Consider the following 12,405-nt stretch of genomic DNA (forward strand, 5'->3'; position numbering starts at 1 on the left):
TGTGGACTGACCATTAAATAGCGTGAAAAGCTTCAGGCCTTTGCTTTTAGGAGTCACTCTGCTGCATGCTAATGTTGAGGTAGAGGGACTCCAGCAGAAAGACATCTGTCCATGGCTTCTCTCCCACCCTCAGTGTGCAGGAGGAGGAATGGTGGCAGTCTTTGTGGGAGGATATGGTTGGTGGGAGAACCTGGAGCCCGTTTGCAGCATCCTGACCTGTTACTGTCATTTATAAGCTAGCCTTCCCCTCCAGCCTGACTATTCCTAGGAGCTGCTTTGCATCCAAAGCTTTTTCTTGCAAAAGATGCTCTTTCTGCTTGAGTTGGCTGGAGCTAATTGGATCCCTTTGCTATCATGACCAAAACTGGTTCCTTTGAGATCTTAAGTGGACACTGGTGAGACAGGGACAGGCTCTCAGCTTCTGTAAACCTCAGATGATCTAGAGCAAGTGCTGCAGCACTCGCATGCCTCCAGGGAGCAATTTCATTTCATAGCAATCCCATGGACTTCTTTTCTTTAGAAAGCAGGAATTTACAGTCCAATTTCAGCTCAGCATCAACTGCAAGCAGTTTATTTAGCTAAAACTCTTGCATGTTTTGCTTGTACGGGCTGAACAAGGATGCAAATAAAGCAAGTAATCAAGACCTTTGGGGAAGCTGGAGGTGGGGTTTTTTTCAGTAGCCACTTAAGCAGTGGAATAGCTCTGTTCTTGCTAGTGATTTCAAGGCTTCTCAGCTTTCTACTGCGCTTCCCTTACTGTGCTCCAGAGAGTGCTGTTCTCCCAGACGGAGAGATCCATCCAGCCCCTTGCACCATAGCCAAATGTCTGGGTGTGAGTAGCACATGACATATTTTTCTGTGCACAGCAAGATGAGCCAGCCAGGGACAATATTCGTGTGCCCTAGAGCTAGTTTTACTTATTTCCTATTCACACACTTTGGTTGTGAAAGATTAAATGTGGCGGTAGCTGTTCCAAGTGAGTAATTTCTCTTCAGGTCTTAGATCCTTTGTTTTTATTTTTGTTTTAATTATTCATTGTTAGTATCTGTCTACTGTTTACACGTATCTACTCCTTGAATCAACATGGTAGCGAGGCTGGATGATTTTTTGGAGTATCTTGGTTTTATTTGCTAGGGGGACTGGAATTAATTACCCCATGGGGATGAGTGTGGAAAGGTGTTTGTATGTGCAGGGAAGGGGAGGTTTGTCATTAGGAAAAATGTTGGCTGGTTCGATATTGAAGAGAAGGGTTTCCATCAGCCGTAATAAATAATACGCTGATTGCTGCACACTTGTAAAGCGTGCCAAACAACCTTAGCCTCTGAGCATCTGCCTCCCCTCTTGAAGTCAGCATGGACTGAGGTTTCCAGCATCACATGAAGTCAGCCCCTTGCAGAGCCCGCAGCAGTGAGGATGCCAGGCTCCGGCTGGTGCAGGTTGGGCAGCAGCAAGGGCACCAGCGTGGGCTTTGCAGCCCAGCTGAGGAGCAAGGTAAGTCAGGCTGTCCAAGCTGTGAGCCACAGCCACGCTGTCCTCGGTTCCTGTGCTGGGGACCTGACTGCTACCTGCAGACAGGCTTATCCAGGGCTGCAGTCACCTCTGAGGCTTAACTGTGGGTGGGAGAGCGCTGCCATTTTGGGTCTTTGCCCCCTCTTCGAATGTTCTTGCTCTTGAGCTTATGTTAAGTCTTTTCCGATAAGAAACAGAGCTCCAAGTGTGGGAAGTTTTGCACCCACTCTCCCAGACTCAAAGCAAAATGTGCACTAAACATCTTTCTCTTAAACTAGTCTCTCAGGAGCAATCCTTTCTCAGGCTAAATGAGTCAGTGCCTTCTACCCCAGTCTCTATTTTGCAATAGAAATGAATGAGATTTTTTAGTTCCATTCTGCACTTTCCTGAGGCCATGCTAGCATGCGTGTGGTTGCTTTTGCTTGGGGCAATGGCATCTTATTGGAAAGAAGTTTAGCAGTGCCTGTACAGCTCTGTCTTGCTTCAGTCCTCTGTCTTGATGTGGCTAAGCTGGATCCCCAGGCTGGACTAACTGGGATCAGCTGTTTCTTTTTCTAGTCTCGTTGGAGGTTCAGCAGAATGGAATCTCAGCTATTTGAGGACTTATACTCTCTAAAGCATCTGTCTTATAAAATACAAACAACCCCCCACCAGTCTGGGGCCTTTGATAATTCCCCAATGAAAGTTGTGGGGCAGTTTTCCCTTAGGGCAGTACAGGTTTTATGAGGCTTATTTTCATTTGCTTTCATCTCTTAGTTCATGAGCATTTCTCTTTCTCCCTCTGAAAATGATTGAGGAAATTAACTGCTAATGGGGAATGAAGCCAGCTGTATTTTTATTCCAGACCCCTTGCAAGGTTGCGAAGGGAAACCCCTGTATCTTCCCATGCCAGACTGGGTCTGGTTGGAGTGAGAAGCGAGAGGGACAGCCTTGCTTTATCATTAAAGCCTGGAATTGGAGGTGGATGCTAGGAGCTCCTGTTCCCAGCTGTGCCATGGCTTGGGGGTGTGTCTACCAAGAAGATTTGTTTCCACTCCTGTCTTATTTTGCTTTTATAGTGCTTCCTTGCATATTAACTGAGCTGTACCATGTCCCTAGAGTGTCTCCCCCATACCAGATGCTTGTGTTACATCCTCTTGCTTTCCCACACTCGTGTTCCTCCCTTTTTCTCACGTCAAGGAACAAGTTCAGCTGAATCATTCTTCATAAAATATGAACCAGCTAAGTAAGGCTGGAGTGGCAATCAGAGCAGAGCGATGCTCCCTGCTTTCAAGCAGTCCTGTTGCCCCAGGCTCTTCACGTACTAGTGGCTTCATTCATGGAAAATCACACACTGGTGGCCTCATTCATGGAAAATCAGCACACCAATATTTTCCAGCACATTTGTTAGCCGAAACTTTGATCTGCACGCTAGGTTGTCGGGATTAGGCTTGGAAAACGGGCATGCCCAGTCTTGATATCAAGATGTGAAGTCAAGCAATTAGGGTTAGTTACCAACTAAAATGCTGGCTTTCTCCCTTCCTGTCTTAAAGGAGATGTTGGTGTGATTCTGAGCTCTTAGAAGGCGTGTGGTCTCTCTTTAGAGCTCCAACCTCTTCGGTTGGCAGCAACTGCTCTTTTGTTTGTTTCCAGAAAAAGCCCGAGAGAGGCTGAACAAGTGCCTGCCCCAGCCACGGGGATTTCTTCTGCTATGAGAATGGTTAGCATAGCTGGGGTTCACTTTGGCTATTGCTGTCCCGGCGTAGAGGTGACTGAGCCCACCAGTTCTTGCACTCCCCTTACTTATTCCTGCCCGAAACCCTGAGCCTCGAGTGAACTGGTACACAGGCTGAGCTGAAAAGGCACCTTAAACAAGCTCCAGACTGTCCCAAGCTCTCCAGGGTGCTCTAATCCAGTCTGCCAAGCCACAGAGTAGTTTATTTCCTTATCCAAGGAGTTTCAAAGCTTTCCTGATGCGTTGGGTTCCAGCCCAGTCAGCTTTGCCCTGGAGCCCTTGCCATCGCGCTCTTCAGAGCGAGCACAGTCCTTGGGGCAGTTGCTGTACCGAGGGACCCTCTGCGGAGGCAGATAACTGGTGTTGTGGTGGCAGCAGATGTCCTTCTGGGTGTGTGAGGATATGCGTGAGATGCTCTTGTACCTGCTGAGACAGAGTGGAGGGAACTGATTTGTTTGAAGTTTCTGTTGGAGACTGCTCTTTTTTCGGGGAATCCCAGGGGAAGATGCATTTTGTGCTCTCTCTTCTCATAGCATCTACTATCAGTGATCAGCAAATAATTGTGGATACATGTTTGATTCAACCTTGTGCAGCAACTTTGATACCCTTTTGGGAATTTGTACTTCAGGGCTGTTGCTATAAGCCTCCAGGCAGCCAGTGGACAATACAGACGCCTGTTCATCGCCCTACTGCCTGGCTGGAGAACAATGATGGCATTTCTTGAAGTAGCAAGTCCTGGGCATGTGCAGGGTTGGATTGTAGCACTATTTTTTTTTTTTTTTTTCCTTTAAACTGCAGGCTTGAGAGCAGCAGGCTGCATTGCAGCACCCGTGAATGCAAGCGCAGAGGAAACTTGCACCTTTTGGAAAATACTCACCGAAAGAAGACAAATGGTTGTTCTTTAGGCACTTGCCTGTTTTTGCCTTGTGGTCGAGTATGCGTATGCTGTGTGTCACCAGTGTATGTACACTGTTAGGAGGTCAGTTGAGATGCCTGTTTGGCAGCAAGGAGGGGGTTAAAGCGAACCCGCAAAGGCTGGCTGATTGCAGCTCATGGCTTTCATAATGCAAAGCCGGTGGGAATTCAGCTGAAGGCTTCATCTCCCCCTACCCCCCTTCCCTGCTGCTAGAGGCAGGCTAACCTTCCTGACTCGTCTGGAGCTGCATCCCTGCCAGTACGGCTCACACAGGGAAGCTCTGCAAAAAACCAGCAGAGGCGTAAGCGCGTGAAAGATGAGATTATTAAACTTTCTTGGGAGAGCACTGAAAGAGTCATTTTCCAGCGTGGTCGTGCTGTTTCCTTACACTATGGCTGGTATGCAGCATGCCTGCCTCTTCATCTGTGACCTGCAGATTTCCCATTGCAGGATGGCTGAGGAAGCAGCTGGTATATACGATATCTCTAACTCTCAGGAGACTGGTATGTGGGGACGTCCTTGGCTTTGCTGTAGGCTTTGGATGATGCACAGCAAAGTCGCTTAGGCCAGGAAAATGTGAAGGTGGTTCAGCAGCGGTTTGTACAGCACCCAGCGTGCTGACCTGTGCTGCAGCCAGGAACAGTTCCTGCGACGTACACCCTGCTACCAGGGTCTCCGTCTCACTGTACAACGCACATTTTGCATTGGAGAAATGCTAAACAGACAATGCAGCCCAGGCCTTTTGTTGTGCAGCGTTCACTTTAAGGACAAGCACCATCACGGTATTTTTCCTAATGTGTAAAATCCCTTCTCCCTCCCTGCTGTTTGCAATAACCCTTTGGAAAGCTGGAAGGGCTCTCCGTTTCCTTTCCCGCTCACACGCGTGCACTTGTGAGCCTCGCCAGCACTGTTTGGCTGTTTGCGCTGGGGGGGATTTTTTCCTACTTTCCCAAGTCAAGAGTGTGTAGCATTTGTTTTGGAAACAAAACCACTTCTACAGAATTACACGGCCTCTGCAAACAGATCAGTGCAAAACAAGTCATGTGCTTTGGCCTGACTCCGAAGACTGTACAAGATAGCAGTCTCCTTCCTCACTTTATGGTTTCATGGCCATTGCATTTAACAAGGACTCTTAAGAAACCTTTGAAGGAGTAGTATAGCATCAGCTTTACTAGTCCTATGGGACAGTCAAGATGCTTAGCAGCTTTCCCCTGGTCAGTGCTGTGATTGCAGGGCAGGGTTTGAATCTTTTATGGGGGTAGAATATTTGCACTCAGACAAATGAGTAGGGTTCTTCATTCTGACTTTTCTCCAAAGCCTTCAGAGTAAAAGTGTGTTGGTGTATGTTAATGAGAGGTTGTTGGTCATAGCTGTTGAGGGACACTACAGAGCTGTCTTCAACTTCCTGTGTTGCAAACAAATGTCTCCTGAAAAAAAAAAAATGCCTTTGGTCTCCTTTCTTTATCACTAGTCGAGCTGGGTGGGAAGAAGATAGCACTGCTGTTGCAAGGAGTGCTTTCCTGCCCCTGCATGACACAGGAATCCTTTGGTCAGCTTTGATACCTTCCTGCTGCATGACCTGCCATGCTCACGTCGTGCTGGATCAGTAGGTATTTGTGCTGCGTTGTCCTTAGCTGCTGAAGTCACCTTTATCGAGCATGGGACTCGATGTCAGGTCTGGGGGAGCTTGGGAGGGACAGCATTGGGCCCGTAGACACCTGTAAGCAAATAAATGTTGTCTTTGCCTATGGGATTTCTGGTCATGCTCTTCCTTTAGGAGGCAATGAGATCATATTGACAGGACTGAGAATATAAACCCATGCAGGCTCTGCCACAGGTTGTAGAAAACCTTGAGTGTGGTGTCTTGGGGCTGAAAACCCAGGCAGAACTTGGCACACTCCCTACACGCACTCGTCTTTGTGCCAGAGCTTCTGCTTTGCTTGATGCATGACAGGCTGGGAAGGGGAGTGGCTGGATATCAGCCACTGCAGTTATAAAGTCTTCATTTTCTGTACCAAACTGAAAAACTGAGGGAGCATGGGACAGTCCTGGAAGCTCCCAAGTAATGCTTTGTCTAGGATTCCCAAAGAAAACCCTGCAGCTGTCTCTTCTCCCATTTGCTGTGCTTTTCTTCCCCCTTCCACACCTCCTGTGTTGCACTGTAGCGTTGATTACCAGTTAACGTAACCAGTCTCTGCTGGGTGTAACTTTACTATGGGGTGCAACCCTGAGCTAGCGACCTGCCAAGGCAGGCCCGAATGGCTTCCCAGCAATCCCATTCTCAGGGTGACGGGGAAAGCTTTCAGGGTGCCTGTACATTTGTTGGTGGTGGCTTGGCTTCATTGTTTACAGCTAGGTATGCTACACGGGAGGAAAAAAAACCTTCCCGATATGCAGATTTATTGCCACTACCTGCTCTGTGGGACAGATGGCTCCTGGAAGAAGATCCAAGCCCCTCGTTCTGTTGGAAGCCCCAGGAGTTCAGTAACTGGGGATTCAATGGGGTGAATCCTAAACCCTGCTTATGCTGGGATGGAGACCTCAGTCAGCTTGTATGGTTTTTAGCCAGTAGAAGCGTAGGGTCCCAAGTCACACTAGAAGATTATTTGGAGTCAGATCTGTTCCTGAAATAAAAGGAGGGCTTTGAGTGCCATCCAGTTTTGTCCACACTGGCAGGCTAAACCATCGCCTGAAACAGCTTTGGGCAGTATGTACAGCTGCATCAGCAACGTGGTGCCTTTACGAGCCCACCCTGGCCTCTTGCTGCTGCTATTTTATATTTTTTTGAGTAGCAATGAAAAAATGCAAACCCTCAGTGCCCTTTTTTTGACAGGAGCTGTGCTTTGCAGGACAGACTGTAGGCTTTAGCATAATTCTCTAGGCATTTAAGGCAAAATAAGTGGGTTCATGATGGGTGCTGGAAAATGTTTGGGACCGACTGTCCTCTTTGTGTACCCCCTGGAGATGCCCTTTGCCTGGTCCTCATCGCTGCGGTGTGCTTAGTGTCTTCATCCTGACCGTTAAACGGAGCAGTGAAGGCACCGGCAAGCTGGTTTGCCTGAGGTTACCCAGGAAGTCTGGCAGATGAGGTTTCCCAAATCTGAGGCTGATCCCGAGCTTCTGGATTGCCTTTTTTGTAGCACTTGCTTTCCATGTAGCCTTCATGTCTGCTGGGTTAAAAGCTGCTGCTTTTATGTGAAAAGCCTGATTGTACATGGAAAGAGGTTTATAATTAGAAAAAAACAAAAAAAAACCCCAAATCCCTGTCTCAACTGGGCATGCCCAATGTGGCAGGCCTGTGAAATAGCTTCTTAGTCAACTACTTTCAGCTACAACCTCTGCCTGGCTGCTAGAGCTGAAGGCCAGAAATGCTCATGAGTTCATTTGGCCTAAACTTTTGTACGGCACGCTTCTCCCCGCTCACCTCTGTGCCAAACCAGCGGCCTTTGTTTGGCCTTTCTGGTAAAGGATTTTAGCTAATCTTGAGTTGAAGACCTCAATAAATGAAGAATCCTCCCCTTTCTTTGAGGTTAACTAATTGTTGAACAAATTGTTTGAAACAGCTAAAAGTATGCTGGAACTTCCCATAGTACAGCAAATTGCTTGAGCTCTGCTCTTGTGGGTTTTATTGAGGTGTCACTAGGACAGGGTTGTGTTTATGCCTGTTTAATTCAGAAGAGGCTGCTGCTGCCCCTCTTGCTCTCCAGCTCTCTCCAGGTGCCTTCCTCTGTGTTTGAGGATGCACAGTGGCTGATTTATGGCACTTACCAGCTTGACGACTGGCAAACTCCAGAGCCGTATAGCCATGAGTGATTCATCTTTCCTCCTCATACGTGGAGATGAATGTCAGGATGGGTGTCAGCTGTCTGGCCAACGCACGAGTGAATCTGTTTTCATATGTGCACCTTGAGCTGAGAGTACGTGCCTGCATTTTTTACTGTTTGTGATAAACCAGGAAACATAGATTGTGTTGGAGGAAGGAGGGCCTTTTGGTTTTAAATATTGATACCAATATAACAGGGCTGTGGCTGTGACAATCTGGGAGCCTTGAAGCATTAGCTCGGAGATTATGCTGAATGCCATGGGGAATTCAGTGTTGTGCAAAATAAAAGAAAGGGCTTTGCAAAGTGATAATGTGCTTCAGATGCAGAAATAATGGACGGGGTCCTCTTGGGTCCACAGGCTGTGAATGTGTGGGGCTGAAAATGGGAAAGGAAAGATTCAGACTGAGTCTTGGGAAGAGGCCCCTGACAGAGTTTTTTATTTACTTTGATTTGTGATGTAACTGAAAAGAAAGCAGCTGCCCAGAAACCCAGGCGCCTATGGATTGATTGCTGTGGAGGAAGAGGTGAAGACCCTGTTCCTTGGAAATGCTCGAGTCATGGTGATTTGGATGTGGTAGGTCGTCATCATCTCTAGAGCCTCAGTTCAGAGAGTACCGAGTAGTTCTGCTGTGTGCTTCTTCATCAGCTAATCAAGCTGAACAGTCATCCAGAAGGCACGATAAGGGCTGAGAAACTTTTTAAAGTCACTTTCAGTGTTGTTCTCATCTCTCTGATCCTTTTAGGACTTGGAGCCACATGCAGAGTTAACGCGCAGTCAGAACACGCTGGGTTTCTTGTGTGCGCGGTTGCCCCTTCCCCAGCAAGACACCCATCACGTGGCTGGGGAAGAGACTGTTACAGGGGCCTGCGGACCCCTGAGCTGGCTCCACGCAGAGCGTACCTGCCAGTTCTTGGAAGGCTTACTAGAGAAGGCATAGCTTTGTGCAGGCTGAGCTGTGCTGCTTCCAAATCCGAGCTGGCTTTGTGCCTTGCTGTGCCTGGTCTAATAAGCTCCCTCCGAATGGGATTTGCTGGGTAGTGCCTGTCGAGGCACGCGGACTGGCTGCACAGCAGCGAGCAGAGGTCTGGCGCTTGGTCTGGGCATTGCAGCCGCCCTTCCTCCCCTGTTGTTGTGAAGATGGAGAGCTGACTGCAGGATATTTTCTGCATCGCAGTGCTGGCTTTTATGTTAACTGGTTGGAAGAAGTGTAGTCTACCACATAACTAGTAGTCTATGGTTATTTAATTTTTGCAGGCTGTTCCAGTGTAGGGTATGGAGAAATGTTCAAAATGTAGGAGTAGTTGTTAATGAGGGTAGCAGAGAACATCACACATAGCTGGGACTCATCTGGGCAAGGTAAAGCTGTGCAGGGAGGACTCACCTCTTGTCTTGTGCCAGAGAGGTCTCAGCATCTGACACATCAGGTAGCAGCATGGGAGCACGTTGTTGTGAGTTAGTGTGCACACCAGTTGAGACACTGCCCTGTAGAGTTTGAGCAGGTTAGCATGTTTAGTTGGTAAGGAAAAAGCAAGCTTAAAACTTTTGGGCAACTACCTTCATGTAAAAAAGCAGACCATGTTGAGAGGCTGGGAGGAGTGGACAACAACCCAGTCTCTTAATTCAGCTGAAGTTTCACTCAGTGTGGAGAGAGTAAATGAGAGGAAGTGATTTTTCTCTGCCAAGTCCTTTATTTAAACATAAAGGCTTTTCCTGGCTACTTGCAAAAGATACTGTTAGTAGAGTGGTCCTGTGCATGACACCTCTTTCAGGCTGAGGCTCCACTGCAACGTCAGCCAGAAGATCTGGCCGCTGGCTGTTGTGTTCCCACTATTCCTCTCACATCTATGTTTGTTGGATCTTTTTGCTGAGCTATTTCGGTGTACTTAGCTGAAACTGGCCCGACTGCCAGCGTCGCATGCTAAAACAGCTGTTGAACAGCTGAGTGCTGGAGCCAGTGTCAGAGAAGAGGTAGATGGGCTTTAAATTGTGAAGGAACTTCAGTCTTAAAGATCCTCATCTTTCCCAAATGAGCTTGCTTTCCCGAGGCAGTGAAGGTACATCAAGGAAAGATCATTTTACACTTGAACTTTCATCTTTCCCTATGTGTGTGCTCTTGGGCAGTGGAAGAGACAAGGTCCTGGGCGCAACCTTTGGACAATGGATGACTTGAAGTATCTCCTGTTCTGAAAGCTGCTCTACGCCCATGTATATTAAGGTGACTATTAGGATAACATTGTTTGTTGCGTAGAGTTGCAAGAAAAAAATATTTCATGTCCCAACAGCATCACTGCAGTCACATACATGCAACTGCTAGTGCCTGAGGTCTTCGCAGCCGTAGCTTGCTCAGACCTACAATGTTGTGATATCATTTCCTTCAGCTTTTTAATTAAACAGAGGCTTGAATTTCATATATTTCTTTCCACATTTCTTCAAAGCTCTTATGTTCGCCCCCTTCCCCCAACTTCAGCTTTCCCTGGTAGATTATAGCCTGCTGGAAAACATAGAGTACATTGTGAAGCCCAAAGCAAAAGCTGACTCAGCGATCCTTCCCATTTAGGCTGCTGCTGCTCATGGAACAGGAGGTTAGCCTTAAAATACTTCTGCTAAAAAATACTGTGGCTGTAATGGAACCGGTGCCCATTCTATTAGCTGTTGCTGTGTTCTTTAACTTACTTTTTTAAAGAATGTAGTCTACTAGTGCCTTAACACTTTGGGAAAGTGAGTTTTCATATGCTGGAATGATTCTGATTTTTCTATAAGAAGCATTTGGCATCTCTTCTCCAGATCTCTGGAGAAAGGCTCATGTCACTACCAGCAGTGGCCCCGTCCTTAAAGGATTTCAAGTTATGCAAACTGAAGTCCTGGGAGTTGCTGTATGGAGGTGAATGGGCCATGCTTGTAATCTGAATGTTGATGGGCTTTACTGCTCCAGGCCCACCTGTGGTCTTGCAGATCAGGTCTTTCTCTCCCCGGCTGTGCCTGGATCTAGAAAGAGTCACCCACCAGCTTTCTGCTGGGGACCATTAGACCTAGTTCCTGCTAGAAGCATTACCCCAGCTCTTCCACACTGTGTGAAGCTGTAGCAATACGTTGCTGCTCTTCTGTGCTTCCTTTGTTGACAAGAGGGGGCATGGATGTGGTACTGGGTGGGTCCCTTTAGAGCAGGCACAGGGCAACACAGGAATTAAAAGCCTTCCTTATCATTCCCATCATCCTTACTACCGGGAGCAGATCCATTTGGGACCTCAGACCAGATGGGTGTCAAGACCTAATCCATGTGCCAGAGTGTGATCTCACTAATGTGTATGAAACTGGATGCGAACACAGCGGCAATGCAGGACTGACCAGTAGTGAGGTGCTGCTATAAAGAGGAGAGCGAATCTTATCAAGTTTCTGTGTTGTCCATAAAGCAACCAGTGACAACTTGGGGTGATATTCCAGGGAGAAAGTGGGTTTTGAGGAGGGAGCTGGACAGATAGCAGTGCTTCGCATGACAATGGTGGGAACTGTGGGTGTCTGTCATTCCCGGAAATATACTCAAGTGCCCTTTTTCCATCGGGGATTTAAGAAGCTATGCAGACTCGGCCTAGTTTAGTTAATGGATTTAAAACAGGTTTTGGCAGAAGGCAGCCAAGCACATCAGGAATGGAACAGAAAATATTCTTCCTGAGTCCAAGAGCCTGGAAACTGCCTCTCACACCATCTAAAGCAAGTGACAAATGCTGTTCTTGTTGTAATCTGAAATCTTTCTCTCTTCTCCCTCCCCCACATCCATCGTGTGCATGAATGCATAGGCTATTTATTAGCAAATTTAAAGCCACAGGCACAAAACTATTGTGGAGTCACCCTAGGACCCCTGCACTGGAGGAGGAACATGTTGCATTAAAAGGTACTTACCAAAGCAGCTGAATTCAGCCTCTTGATTGCCTTGGCTACAGCTCCAGGTACTTATCATATTTTTTTCCTTTTAACCCTTATTTCTTCTCCAGTCTGATCTGCATTTTTGACAGGTGATTATTATCGCTGAAAGAGCTGACAGCTCTGGTAGTCTCAAGTGCTGCAGAAGTCCTGATGCTGGTTTTAATGCATGCAGGTTGTCTTTGAGTATTTGGAAACAAAGGCTGTAGGAGACTCGCACAATATGAAGCTTGTCTGTGCTGGTGTGAGTGGGAGTGCTGAGCACTGCTCTGTCGGGGCAGGACCTACCCTGGCCCCAGAGCACCCCTAAGATCACAGAGTGTCTTTGATCTCAATGGGGAGCACTTCTAGTTGTGAAAGTTGGAGCAAAGTGAGGCCAATGACCACTAGACAGTCCTTCTGTAGGTGTTTTCAACATTTCCCTGGCTCTGTCTTTAGTGCTGTTTTCTAACCCTCCATGTTTAGGGTGAGTACCTCTCTCAGCTTGTCCTTCTCCTGTGCTTCACCTGTGCCAGTGCACATG

General features: G+C 47.4%; 1 protein-coding gene across 2 annotated transcripts in view; it reads left to right on the forward strand.

Annotated features, from left to right (window-relative positions):
• The window catches only part of CFDP1 (craniofacial development protein 1), a 67,437-nt gene that overhangs the window by 23,898 nt on the left and 31,134 nt on the right, over positions 1 to 12,405 (forward strand). Inside the window, exon 6 of one of the 2 annotated variants that reach the window (XM_074839563.1) lies at positions 4,022 to 6,366. The exons of the other annotated variant lie outside the window; for it this stretch is intronic. Within the exon in view, the coding sequence (XP_074695664.1) occupies positions 4,022 to 4,199 (178 nt within the window). The 3' untranslated portion in view covers positions 4,200 to 6,366. Of the gene's footprint in view, positions 1 to 4,021; positions 6,367 to 12,405 lie in introns of those variants that run through there. 2 annotated transcript variants of the gene reach the window in all.

The sequence above is a fragment of the Strix aluco genome, chromosome 14, assembly GCF_031877795.1.
Source record: "Strix aluco isolate bStrAlu1 chromosome 14, bStrAlu1.hap1, whole genome shotgun sequence".
NCBI classification, from domain to species: Eukaryota; Metazoa; Chordata; class Aves; order Strigiformes; family Strigidae; genus Strix; species Strix aluco.